Below are 13,146 nucleotides of genomic sequence, written 5' to 3' on the forward strand. Positions count from 1 at the left end.
AGGAGTAAATGGTGGGCCAGGAGAAGCAGGAGGGTTCATTAGTATTGCATGTTTTCCAACCTAGTGCCAGTGAACCGGGCTATTACAGTAGTAAAAGCTATGTAAGGAGCTTCAGCTTATTCTGGGATGAAGTGTTGACAGCTGCTTGTTTGAATATTAATAAAGTCTATTGAGTTATTCGCTGCCTGTATTGTCTGTAGCTTGAAAGAGTGAAGACTTCTCTGTGTATTGCATCTTTATGTTTCTAAGTACACGCCTGTCTGCAGAGATGGTAACCATTTTGTTCCTAGAGATGGTATGCCTCATTATACAGAAAATTACAGCCTGGTGCTCTATTAAACATTTATTTTGGCAGCATTGTTGGTTACTGTTTTTCCTCTTTGATTTAAATAAGTCAATGCTGATTGAAAGAACATGTGTTTTTTCTTATGTATGGTAATTAATCATTATTCTTCCAACTTTTACAAATAAAAGTCAAAGTTATTCCTGAACCACGTGCAAGAAAATCAAATCAATTCTCCTTTAAAAAAAATTGTCAGGTCAGAAGTATGACAAAGAAATGAATGATTTTATAGTTCATAGTATTTTTCCAATTCATAGTTTAGCTGCAGATGGTTTGTTAATAACTTGATGATACATCAGTATACTTACAGTAGCAGTTCCTGCAGACTGAGTGCTAGTTAAAGTTCAAGGAACACACTAATAACTTGGTTGCAGCACGTGGCCCTACTGGTGACAGGAAGCCTGGGGCCTTTTCTTGCAGCAGGTGGGGAACCAGCCACCAAGACATCTCCACTGCCTCTGAAACACACACACAACTGCTGTGCAAGACAGGCTCCAGAACAACCTGGGCTCTGGGCAAACCAGCTGCCTTGGTGGCCTGCTTCAAGCTCAGTAGCTGAGTAGCCCTGATTAAAGCTGTAAATATTGAGCATCCCCAGCTGAACACACTTCAGTGTCTATGAGAAGCTCCTTGGGACTGGAACAACACACAGCTAGCAGGCCTAGCAACTGAGCCTTTAAAAACAACTGCAACACAAGAAGATTAAACTACTAATTTTAATCTCCCAAAATCTACTAATTAAAAATATATAGATTAACCACGGCAATCTCTTGTGCTCATTGACAGGACAGTGATGGAGTTATTTGTCTTTTGGTTGTGAGACAGAGATCACAACAGAGGAATAACTCATGATGCTATGCCTGCACCTCTATGGGCCAGGTGGTCCTACAGTGACAGCACAATGTGCAGCTTTGCCAAATGAGGGGCCTTCTCCCTGCTGCAGAATGCAGTCTTGTTAAGTATCACAAGAAGCCATTTTCTCAGGTATCCTCCCAGGAAGATCCTGTTAATTTTACATGTGAGTTAGTGGGAAGGATTAGCGTAAAGGAATAATACAAAGAAACCAACGAGCCGGAAAAAGTATCTTGATGAATGGGCTAAATGAATTCATCACTAACAGAAATATCTTTCCATTTGAAAGAAAAATTTGAGTGTCTAAGTGAAGACAATTTAATCAAATTTACAATCCATGACGAAGAGAAAAGAAATAGAATGTATTTTTTTGCCATCTTACGGAACTGTAACTGATTCCTAGACAGAGCAAAGACCAAATAGGTTGTCACTGTGCTCATGACCTGCAAAAGCTCCTTGGGACTGGAACAATATTCCTCTTCATCATTTTATGACATCAAGCTGATTTCCACCAAGATTAAAAACCATTTGCATAATTTACACATAATTTACTGCAGAGAAGGTAACCTTATGAATGTTTGAAGCCATCTTTCATCCCTTCAAAAAAAAGGTTATAGTAAAAGCTGAAGTTTTAATTTTTTAAAAGCCCAAGATGCGTCTTGAAACCCATGTAGCAGGATGCTGTATCACCGTGCTGGAAGTGTGGTACCTTATCAGTGAGGGCTGGACATTTAGGGAGAGCTGCACAAATGACAACGTCTGGCCTGCCTGCGTCCACATCATTGTAAGACCAGGCTACACAGAATGTGATAAAACCTGCAGAAAAACTGCTGTGGATTAATTGGTTGGTGAACTAAGGCTGGCAGAGGTCACAGTGTAGTCTGTGAGGAAGTACCATTTTAATTCACAACTTTATTGAATCAAAGCCACAATATAATGCAGTCATTTTCCTAACAAATAGAGTTTTAACATTGATCTGTCATTTTTATTACAAAAGCTCTTTGGATCTTTTCTTCTCAGGGTTATATTTTCATGGAGAGATGCTGAATGTACAGGTGAGGGAAGGGAGCTGAACATCCATCCAGGGCTATTGAGGTAGACAAGGCAGGGTAGATGTAGAGCTGCCTAAACATCTGCTGTCATGTAGCTGAACTGGTAGGCACACAGCTTTCTTACCTGTGGCCAGTGTGACCAGCCTAAGTGCAAAGAGATAGCAGAGATATACAAATGTGCTTCTTTCCTTTGTGATTTCAGTGTTGTTGCTTAACACAAACCAAGCAAAGTTTTTTTTTTTTGTTCCCGTTTGTTTGTTAGAATATGGTCCAGAGAAATGTAAAGAACAAGTTAACCTGTTATTTAATTTGGCATGGAGAACAGATTTTCTATGTCTGTCTTACATGAGAGATCTCAAATAAATGCCATAGACCTTGATGCTACGTAGGTTGTCACACATCTACTGACAGGACGGGTGCTCTCACATCCAAGTGTTTTTGGGACTGTAGATCTGCTGTAGTTTCCATAAGGATTTTCAGACAGTGCTTCTGTCTGAAATGTACAATATATGTTTTAACAGACAACAGACAGCTTACTCTCCCAACGTGAGTAGCAACGCTTTGACAATGGAAAGAGGTGTACATCTAGGCAGATAGATTTACCCAGATCAAAAATCTCACCTCCAGCCTAAGGAGCAGACAGAAGATCTTATCCTCAAATTTGCCCATTTTGCAAAAGTATTACCACAGCCTCAAAACAATTGCCAGATTCACTGCATTGTTTAAGCCCAACAAAAGGAAGAAAAGACAGAATTGACAGCACCCCTGCTTCCCTCCATGGAATATTAATATTATTCAGTTCAGAATTCCAAGTGCACCTTTTTTTTTTTAATTATTATTATTATTCTAAATGCAAATAATACAAGTAATGTAAGCGTAACTGAACAACCATTTAGACAATGAGGGAAAATTCAATAGCAAAAGAGGGTTGATGTGTATTCTGCTGCAAGTTTAATTAAATTGTCTCATTCTAAAATAATAATAATGCCCAGTATTTCTATAATGCTTTACAGTGTTGTTAATAGTTATAGAAATAAGAGCCACCCATTGCATGTCATTCAGTAGGCAAGTGTTCGAGTGTTCCCTAGCTGTGTAAATAAGATGAATTTTTAAATAAGCTGAATTGCTGTGCTGTACACCCTTACATGCAGAGGAAAAACACAAGCAAAGATTGTGAGTAATTTCTGCATAATTACATATCGTTTGGTAGGAGGCTAGTAAAAAGCTAGCCATTTTCAAGAGCAGCATGTACATGTATGAAGGGAAAGCTGAAGGTGTGACATCCACACGCTGTCCCCAGAAAATGTCTTCAAAACCAACATAGATACAGGCATGGAGAGAAAAAAGCCATCACTATATCTTGTTCTGAACCAAATAGCATGAAGGGTCATGCAGGAAAAAAAAGAAAGTAAAGCAGGCAGTCCCTCCTCCTCCTCTCCCCTCCCTCCCCCTCCCTTCCCTTTCCCTTCCTTTCCCTTCCCCTCCACTTTTCTGAGACACGAAGCAGTAGCTAGTACATGATTACTAGTCAGGAAAACTGCAAATGAAGTCCTAGAATGTCTCAACAGCCTTTGCTCTCCTGTAACAGCATTTTGCTTTTCTGAGTCCCTTTTTGTTTGAAGATACCCTTCAAAGTTGAAGTGCCACGAAGGATTTTATTCCATCCATGGAATAAAGTGTTAAGTCACTTCACAGCCTGGAACAGGAACTGTTCACCAGCCATCTCCTCAGACACCCAAATGCAGGGATGTACAGCAAAATGTGCCACACCATCATTGCGTGTAAGGCAGCACCTCTGCTTAAGAGTCGTGCTAATCACATTACTTAATGACTTCACAAATAATCACTTTGCACTTATAATCTGAAGCTAGAAGTTTTGGCAGCTGAGACAGGGAAATTAAACAAAATCCACATTTTTAGAAATAAACCAAGACCTGTTAAATCGTCTGTATCTCTTTCTGTTCTTTTTAATGTGTTTTATCCCAGGCTTCTGCACATTTCTCTATTTCCAAAATTTGCAACAATCAGAGTATGTTTTGCACCTCTGCACCTTTCTAAAGCTGCACTGATGTCAAGGGAGCCTCCCATCCCCTCTGTCCTCTGGTTCTCCCCGGTGTTTTCTATGGTTTGAGGACAGGTAATGGGGACAAGAAGGAATGGCCTTAAGTTGCAACAGGGGAGGCACAGGTTGGATATTAGAAAAAATTTTTCTCAGAAGGAGTGATGAGGCAGCGGCACAGGCTGCCCAGGGAGGTGTCCATCACCATCCCTGGAGGTGTTCAAGTACTGTGTGCATGTGGCACTGAGGAATGTGGTCAGTGGGCATGGTGGGGATGGGCTGGTGGTTGGATTAGATGATCTGAGAGGTCTTTTCCAACCTTTATGATTCCATGATTCTATGAAACTCAGGGAAGCCTGGTGACAGGTCAAGTTGGACAGGAGGACAGATAAAACACATCCATCAGGTCACCAAGTGTGCTCTGGCTTTACAGTGCTGCAAACAAGAGCACTTTCCACCTACATGCTCTGCCATTTTCACCTCAGAAGGGAGCAACCTGAGATGCCAAAGAGATTGTGCTTCTCAGTACAGATGTTCCAGTACTCCCTCCCTGCTGACACCTTCATCCTTAAGGCCCTCTGTTCCTCCTCTTAAATCAAGTTTTACTCCAGAGAAGCCCAAGACCTTGGTACTGTATTTCACGTTTCACTGTGCATCAGTACTTTTTACAGTTTAAAACTGGTGAGGTTGGGATTTCTCTCCACAAGGACATGGGTTGGATTACTGGGCAATGCAAGCAGTGATCTGACCGCACCACATCTTCTCTTTGGTGTTATTCTCTCTGTGCTGCAGCACCACGGGAGCAGCAGAAATTCAGCGCTTTTTGCTGACTGATGCTTAGTACGTCTTACTCCACAGTGGCTGGATTAACCTTATGACAACAGAGCCCTCATCTTGCTCTACACGTCAGAATTGCTTTGTGGAGTCCTACGGCTGACGGCAGGACTGTGAGCAGTCCTCCTGACGCAGCTTTCAGAAGTCGATTTTAAAGGCATCACTTGAGGGAGAAACAGGACGGCTCCTGCAAGCCCCTACATCCCACACGAGCAGCGGCTGTAGCTAACTTTTAAAGCCCACGGCGGTGACACGGAGCCGCGAACAAAACCCCGGGACCCGCTCCCTCCTTCCCATCTCTGCAGCCCGCGGTGCTCGGGGTCGCGCGGAGGCACCAGGGGGCGCCGCGCCGCCAGGGATAGAGGGGCCCGGCCGGCGGCCCCGGCCTCGGCGGCCCGCAGCGGTGCTGCCCCGTCCCGTCCCGTCCCGTCCCGTCCCGTCCCGTCCCGTCCCGCCCGTCTGCGCCCTGGCGCTTGGGATCCCGCCGGGACGCCGGGCGCGGGCTGCGGCCCCCTCCTCCCCGTCCCTCGTTTCCTCGAGGGGATCTCAGAGAGGCGGAGGAGTAGGAGGAGGAAGGTGGGCGGCGAGCCCCGCTCCCGAGAGCCGCGGGCCGGCGGCGGACCGGGCGGGGCCGGCCTCCGCGCCTCGGGCGCCTCCCGGGGCTCCCGCCCCGCCCCGCTGCGGCCGCCCTGGCCCCCCGCAGCGGCGCCGAGCCCCGCAGCGCCGCGCTTCGCGTCCGGCCGGCCGCCCTCCTCCCGCCCCGCGCCGCCGCCGCCCGCCCGCGGCCCCCCCCCGCCGCCCCGATGGCCCTCGGCGCGCCTCCGCCGCGCCCCCCCCGCCGCCTCCGCCGCCGGCCGCCGCGGCCCTAGGGGCGTCGGGGCCCTGCGCTGCCCCGCGGAGGGGAGGCGGAGGCGGCGGCGGGGCGGGGGCGGAGGCGGAGGCGAGGGGGCGGCGGAGCGGCGGCGGAGCGGGAGCCGGCGGCGGCGGCGACGGCGGCGGCGGCGCGGCGGCGATGGACGAGTCGTCGCTGCTGGACCTGCTGGAGTGCTCCGTGTGCCTGGAGCGGCTGGACACCACGGCTAAGGTGCTGCCGTGCCAGCACACCTTCTGCCGCCGCTGCCTGGAGAGCATCGTCAGCTCCCGCCACGAGCTGCGCTGCCCCGAGTGCCGCATCCTGGTGGGCTGCGGCGTGGACGAGCTGCCCGCCAACATCCTCCTCGTCCGTCTCCTGGACGGCATCCGCCAGCGGCCCCGCGCCGCCGGGGGCGCCAGCGGCAGCCCCAGCGCCGCGGCCCCCGCGTACCCCCAGCCCGCCGCCGCCCCCAGCGCCGTCGCCGCCGCCGCCGCCTCGGCCGCCGCCAGCCTGAGGGAGCTGGCAGCCGCCAGCCGCAGCGCCCTGCTGGGAAAGGTGGGTGCGGGCCGCGCGGGGCGGGCGGGCGGGCAGAGCGCGGCGGGGGGCTGCGGGGCTGCCGGCGGGGAGCGGGGCGCTGAGTCCCGGCGACGCTTCCAGCCCCGCTGCACGGCAGGTGCAGGAGCTGCCGGCTGGCGTTGCCCTCCCGGGAGCGTGGGTCTGCGTGTGAGGTGCGCGGTTTGTTGAAGGGGGGAGCGCTGCAGCGAATGCGGTTATGCTTTAATCCCGCAGTCGAAAGCCCGATCTCGCTGCTTTTGAAATCGGTGGCAAGGGCTGCGTCCACTCCGGTGGACGGAGGTCGGTTCCTCCCCGTGTTCTGTATGGCATGACCCCAAGTGATGTAATTCACTGCCGGACCTCTCCGGGAGACTTCAGAACGGCGACGCTCCGAAGACAGACGGGGAAGTTTATCTTATCTTTAGCGTCATACTTACAGCGGGTAGAAGGGGTTATCCCTGGTCCCGCGGAATGTGCCTGAGCCGTACCTCGGTGCTCAGGCTTCTGCCTCGGGAAGGTCACTGCGGAGATGCCGTGTGAAGTTGTGTCACTGTCGTGGATGTTTCAGTTAATTCATTTCCCATTTTTTTCTCCTGCGGAGAACCAGCAGAGCTGTCCTGGGGTCTCAAAGTTTTGCCTGCGGGAAATGATGGCAAATGCCACACATTGTTCCATAAAAACCAGTTTTGGAGTGAAATGCGCCCAGCAATACTTCTGGCAGGGCAGAGCCTTTATTACTTTGCTGTGGGCTGCCATCGGCTTCAAGTATTTAATAAAGATTTGTCGAGCTTTAAGAGGAAGCGGGGCAGTGGGATGCCACCCTCTGCTTTTCTGCTTGTGATTTTCAGCTCAGCTTTGCTCACTGCTTTGTCACAGCAGGCAGCTGTCGTCACTTGGAGGTGCAGTGTCCCCAAAGGGCAGTTTGCATTCGGTGGGTTGTTTGGAACACGATGTCCTCATTGCGCTGGTGCTGGAAGTAGGGGCTGCATGGGAGGCTTGTTGCACCTGCAGGGCTCCTGCTGCAGGGTCCTGTGCCCTGAGCAGCGTTTGTGGGCACCTAGCAGCACAGGCTCTGCTTCTCCGGCTGTTAATCCCAGTTACCGTGGGATGTTGCTTTGGGGAATGCACATATAAGGAATGCTTTTGGGGAGAACTTATTTGAGAGTAACTTGAGAATGTGAGTATTCTCAGAGAGGTTGAGGTTTTATTATTTCGCCATAATCAGGATTGCCTGAAGTCACTTCCCTAACCCCTATGCCAGTTGTCACGTAGTAAATGATCACACATCCTGTCTTCTCCTTTTCTGACTTTGATTGAACAGTGCTCTGCTGAGCATCGCCACTTCTGTGGTGTGTCTGTGTGGGTTGCTATCCATCTGATTTTGGTAGAACGCTAAGTGGCACATGACCTTAGAATCACATTTTGGCTGCTATGGTTAACAACTGCTGCTTCCAGTCACTGGGGTGAGCGGATGCTGCTGGGGGGCTGCGGGGCTGTTTGCACAGCTTCTGACTGAGCTCCCAACTGCACCCTGCAAATCAATGCAGTGTGCTTGATCCTTACAAGGTTCATTACAGGGAGAGAAAGTCTGAACTAATCTGCTTTTAAAAAAAGCAGCAGGGGAGAGTAATCCTCCTCGGAGCTGCTGATACAGCTGATTGCTGAGCTTTCCTGGAGGCAGTGCAGCACCTCTCCTCCCCAGACAGCCACTGGAACAAACATGCCTCCACCGGGCTGGAGCAGAACCTATTCAATCCTGTATAGGTCTGGACTGGATCCAACTTTTCCATGGGCCTGGGACAACTTAGCTCTCTTGAGGAGAGCTATTGTGGATTCTATCTGTATTCCTGTATTATTATTATTTTTTTTTCTAATTTCAGAAATTGGTGTAGATTTGCTGCCTGAGGCTTGAATGCAAATGATAGTGTTTTGCTAATTAATACCTTTCATTTTAATATATAACTTGGGACATACCAATGGGATTCTGGTTAGGAAGGAGGCTGCTCGTTGCAAGGTGCAGTGGCACAGAGCCAAGGTGCTTCCATCAGGCTCTGGTTTTGCAGAGACCCTCAGAGTGCTGTTTATTATCATCACATTGGGATGTGTTTCTATGAGAATAACAGTTAACCTTAGAAGGCAGAGCAGAGCCAAGCTTCCATGTTGTTATCATGTCCGTGTTTTGCTGTGACACATCTTACACTTCGAGGAAGTCTGCTTTGCAGAGTCGGTATTTCCAAAAACCAACGAACACTGTTTGACACTTTGGCAAAACTCAGAGCTTTGTGTATCTTTCTCTGGGTTCAGATGGTTCTTTCCCAATAGCTTAGCATGGACTGGGTCTCTCCAGAGTGCTGAAATGTGGAATGAGAGGAGCTAGGGATGAACTGCAGCTGGAAGAGTTGACCAAGGCCAACCTTCAGCAGTACTTAAGAAGTACCGCAGGTGCTCTGAGGCACATGACACACACCTTAAGCATGAGAGGTCTGGAGGTGTTTCCCTGCAATTTCGGGCTTGAAGGATACTTGTGATTGTCCCGATCTGCAGTGACATGTGCCCTTGCTAAGCCTGTCAGCCTCCCAGTGTTTGTCTCAGCCTGTAAAAACAATTGTTTCTACACCGTATCTTTTGGAATGCTCACCTTAAAGATACTATGCAAATGCAGAGTATGGTTATAGATTTATAAAAGGGTCTGAAAGCTGAAAGAGCACAGCAGAAGGATGAGGGGAAGAAAATCCAGAAGCTGTTAGAGTGGCCACCCCTGGGGATAACGCAAGAGGCTGAGAGTGGTTTATAATGGTAGTCGCTTTACACACAAGGTTGTAATTTATTGGCTTCTCTGTTTCCATTACCACTGTAGAACCGCTGGGGGAATTCAGGTTCTGTCAAAGTAAATGGCTCCCTCGGACTGCTGAGGCATTATGGTAAATCTGAGTTCCTTACTGAGTGAGTTTTATTTTTTTTAACAATTGTTGGAGTGTATCACTTTGGATCTTTGAGGAGTTCTCAAGATCAAATAGACAGCTAAATGCGTGCAAGTCTTTATCAATTTCCTCACAAACCAGTCGTCTTCCACTCCAGGTACAAAGCTTACTGCTTGCTTACTTCAAATATAACCTGAGAGCAGTGTTTGTGTAACAAAGCAACAACTCTTAAAAAGCAAAGCTGTGTCTCTGTTTCCCCAGAAGAGACATGGCCGAGGTGGCAGAGCCACATGAGGTGTGGGACAGTCCCCCCAGCAGGTGGGACAGGTGGCAGCCTCAGGTGAGAGGCTGCAGTTTGCGAGCCCAAGAGGAAGGTTCTGAATCCTCAGCCTCACAAGTAGAGGGAGCAGTGCTGGTTTGTTACTCAGTGTTTCAGAAATTGCCTAAAAGAGGTGTCAAGCCATTGCTTTTTATGAGAGCCCTGTCCCATCCTGCACTGTCTGTTTTTAAGGTTATAGTGGGTTCACTATGGAGTAGAAGGAAGTTTTTCACTGCAATATTTTCTTACTGTAGCCCCTTTCTATTATGTGAAGATCTCTGGGTTATACAAGGGAAAGCAGATGAGGTCTTGCTTTATATGCATGTATTGTCTGGGGCAGAAGAGAATCCTGAACTTGACTTTCTAATGATCAGGTTTCTGTTGGAGTTTCACACTTGTTAGCAATGCACAACATGAAGTAGACATACCTTAATTTTACTTTTTCTTGCAGGCATATCTTTTTCTGATTTTGTTGGCTAATGGTTGAGCTTTCTCACCAAGCTGTCCAAGCAGTACTTCCAGGTATGCATTCTAGGTATCAGGGTTTTGATACAGGATTTTGAGTAGGTTTTTTTGTTGTTGTTTTTTGTCTTGCAGATGATTAAAAAGTGTGTTTCAATGCACAAGATTACCAAGGCCACTAACGGGTATTGTAAGGAGAGTAACAAAGAGTTTTTAAATACCAGCAGCTAAGACTGTCATCACAGAAGTGAGAGAGCATAGGAGAGGGGACTGCAGAGGAGGTAAACCAGATACATTCAGGATTCACTGAGCTCTTAGTTTTTCAGCCATACTGTCATTTGCAGGTGTCAGCTTGATGCCTATTACACTTTAGAGAAATGCAGTGTTTACCTAACACTGGGCATTACTGTTAGCTTCTACTTGCAATCACAGAATCATAGAATTGTAAGGGCTGGAGGGGACCTCCAGATATTGAGTCCAACCCCCCTGCAAAGCAGGCTCCCTACAGCAGACTGCGCAGGTAGGCACCCAGGCTGGTCTTGCATATCTCCAGAGAAGGACAATCCACAACCCCTCTGGTCAACCTGTTCCAGTGCCCAAGAGAAAATGTGTGGTAGACCTGATGTGCTCAAAGGGTGACAGTGCCAACCTTTAGGGCTTTCCCTCATGTTCCTGGGTGAGCAGCAGTAGCTCAGGCACGCCTGGGAAAACCCAGGGACTGTGTTTAGGGCATTGTGCCACCAGCCCTAGTAATGCGTGTCAGCATGGCATGCTTTTGGTACCTCCTCTTGCCATCAAATGTGGATGCTAAGTTTAATCTCTGCACGTCATCCCTCTGAGTGATTCATGGATGGTGATAGCACATAGCATGTGACAGTTTCTGGAGTTCAGCAGCTATTTGCTCAGAGAGAGAATGTACAAACTGGTGAGAGTGATACCCTGTGCATATTTTTATTTCTGACAGATTTTGCCCAGCTCCCCTCAATGCTGTTTACTTCTTGGGGAACCAAGGCTGCTGTGTTCATGAGGCCAAGGCCTGATGGCTGCTCGGGCAGGACACAGGGTCCTGGTGGGTAGCTGAATTGCTAGGCCCCATAGGTCCTAGCTGCCTTGTGTGCTCTCTGATTCGCACATGCAAGCTGTCATACCAGTGTGTAGTTATTCTGTAGGGGCTGCGAAGATCTTCTCTTAGACTCTGGAGTTATTTTAGTGTGCTGTCTCAAAACTTCAGGTTAATTATCTGATTGCTGTTTCAATCTGAACAGTGTGCCTGGAGCTTTCCCTACAGTTTCGCAACTTTGTTCGGTGTTTCAAGCTGTCTCTGTTAAGAAGCACTGCTTACACTGCTTAAGTTTCAGACAAACCTGCAATTCCCTTTTGCACTCCCGTGACCTGCCTGTAATATCTGTAATTACGGGAAGCTACTTCCTTCTTAAGTCAGGGATCACTCTCTCTTGGAAGCCTCTCCTTAACCTATAAAAGGCCGTTAATAGCGAATGTTTCACTCTAATATCTCTAAGGATTGTAATTTTTGACTTCTGTATTGAATTTGTTCAGTTTTTGGAGGCTTAGTGACTTCTGTAAAACTCTCTGGGATGCTCCCGGTGTCAGCTTTCCAGTGGTCCTCCATTGCATACCGTGCTGAATTCTAGCTAGTATTTTCAGTGCAGTCTTGTTAAAATCTGATATTGTACAACAGGTTTCCCCTGTCTGGGGCAAGCTGTCATGGGAAGAACCCAAGATTAGTCCTAATAGGACATGAGAGCCGGGACGAAGATAAACTGCAGGATTTGAGAAAGCTGCCTGACCTTGGCTTCGCCCCAGCTCCCACAGCAGCTGCGTGCCTGCAGCTGGGAGCAGGACAGAGCTGTGCCAGCTGCGGGTTCCTCCCCAGCCCTGCACCGTGCCAGCCCGCTGCCTGGTCCTGGGCTGGAAAATAGCCATCTGGACCATTGTGCAAAAGGGAAAGTAAAGATTTAAAAAAACAAGCAAAGGGAAGTGGAAAAAATTAAGAAAATGTCTCACTGGTACATCTCAGAACTGGGCCTGGAAGCAAGGCCTCTCTGTTTACCACCCCCTGATCCTCTTTCTTTCACTGTTCTGGGTTCCTTTTACTGTTGTCCTGACAGCACAGGGCAGCAGGAGACTGCTGCTGTGCTCTCTCTGCTTGGCTCCAATGCCACGCTCTTCGGCAGCAGTGTTAAACTTGCTGGTTAGCTTTTCTTTGAGGAAAGTACTGCTTCTGTTGACAGAGAACTCATGATGGACCTTTACAATTGAAGAGCTTTAAAAATGCCCCACAGTGTATAGTTTAATCTAATAGTCTTTGCGTGTAATGTGATCATTTTTATTGATACGTGCACATGGAATGCTTTTCAGCCCAGGGGAAGGACGGAAGGAAGGAATATTACTTTGGGTATTAAAAAGACATTTTGTTTTTAAAAGTTGAGAGAAAAATGTGAAACATCTGAAATGAAGAGCACTGTCTGCCCAGTCTTCTGAGTGCAGCTCAGATAGCTCCACAGCATTCACAGTGCACATTGTGCACACACAAACTCCAGCAATCCACAGCTAAGGGCAGCAGCCACTGCCCTTTTCCCTGTGCCTGCCCCCAGCTGCTTTTTCTCTTTGTGCATTGCAGCCCACGTGCAGGTGACACGAGTGTTTGCACAGCCACACGCTGAAAAATGGCCCAGGATGGGCTATGCAACATCTGCTCTTGCTCTGCTTCTCTGCTGGGGTCGTGGGCTCGGTGTTGGAGTGCCCTGCAGTGCTGGCTTTGGTGAGAAGCAGCTGCAGGAGGCACTGATCAGAAAGAGGGCTGGGTGCGACTGTGCGCTTTTGCCACAGCAATAGTATAATGTTATTTGACACAGAGGTGCGAAGGATATTCTGA

General features: G+C 48.4%; 1 protein-coding gene across 1 annotated transcript in view; it reads left to right on the top strand.

The window, feature by feature from the left end:
- The first annotated feature begins 6,103 nt into the window (after positions 1-6,103).
- The window catches only part of SH3RF3 (SH3 domain containing ring finger 3), a 237,272-nt gene continuing 230,229 nt past the window's right edge, over positions 6,104-13,146 (top strand). Inside the window, exon 1 of the mRNA XM_031605134.2 lies at positions 6,104-6,548. Within this exon, the coding sequence (XP_031460994.2) occupies positions 6,153-6,548 (396 nt within the window). The 5' untranslated portion in view covers positions 6,104-6,152. The remainder of the gene's footprint in view (positions 6,549-13,146) is intronic.

Source organism: Phasianus colchicus, chromosome 1 (genome assembly GCF_987193195.1).
Source record: "Phasianus colchicus chromosome 1, bPhaCol1.hap1.1, whole genome shotgun sequence".
Lineage (NCBI taxonomy): Eukaryota > Metazoa > Chordata > Aves > Galliformes > Phasianidae > Phasianus > Phasianus colchicus.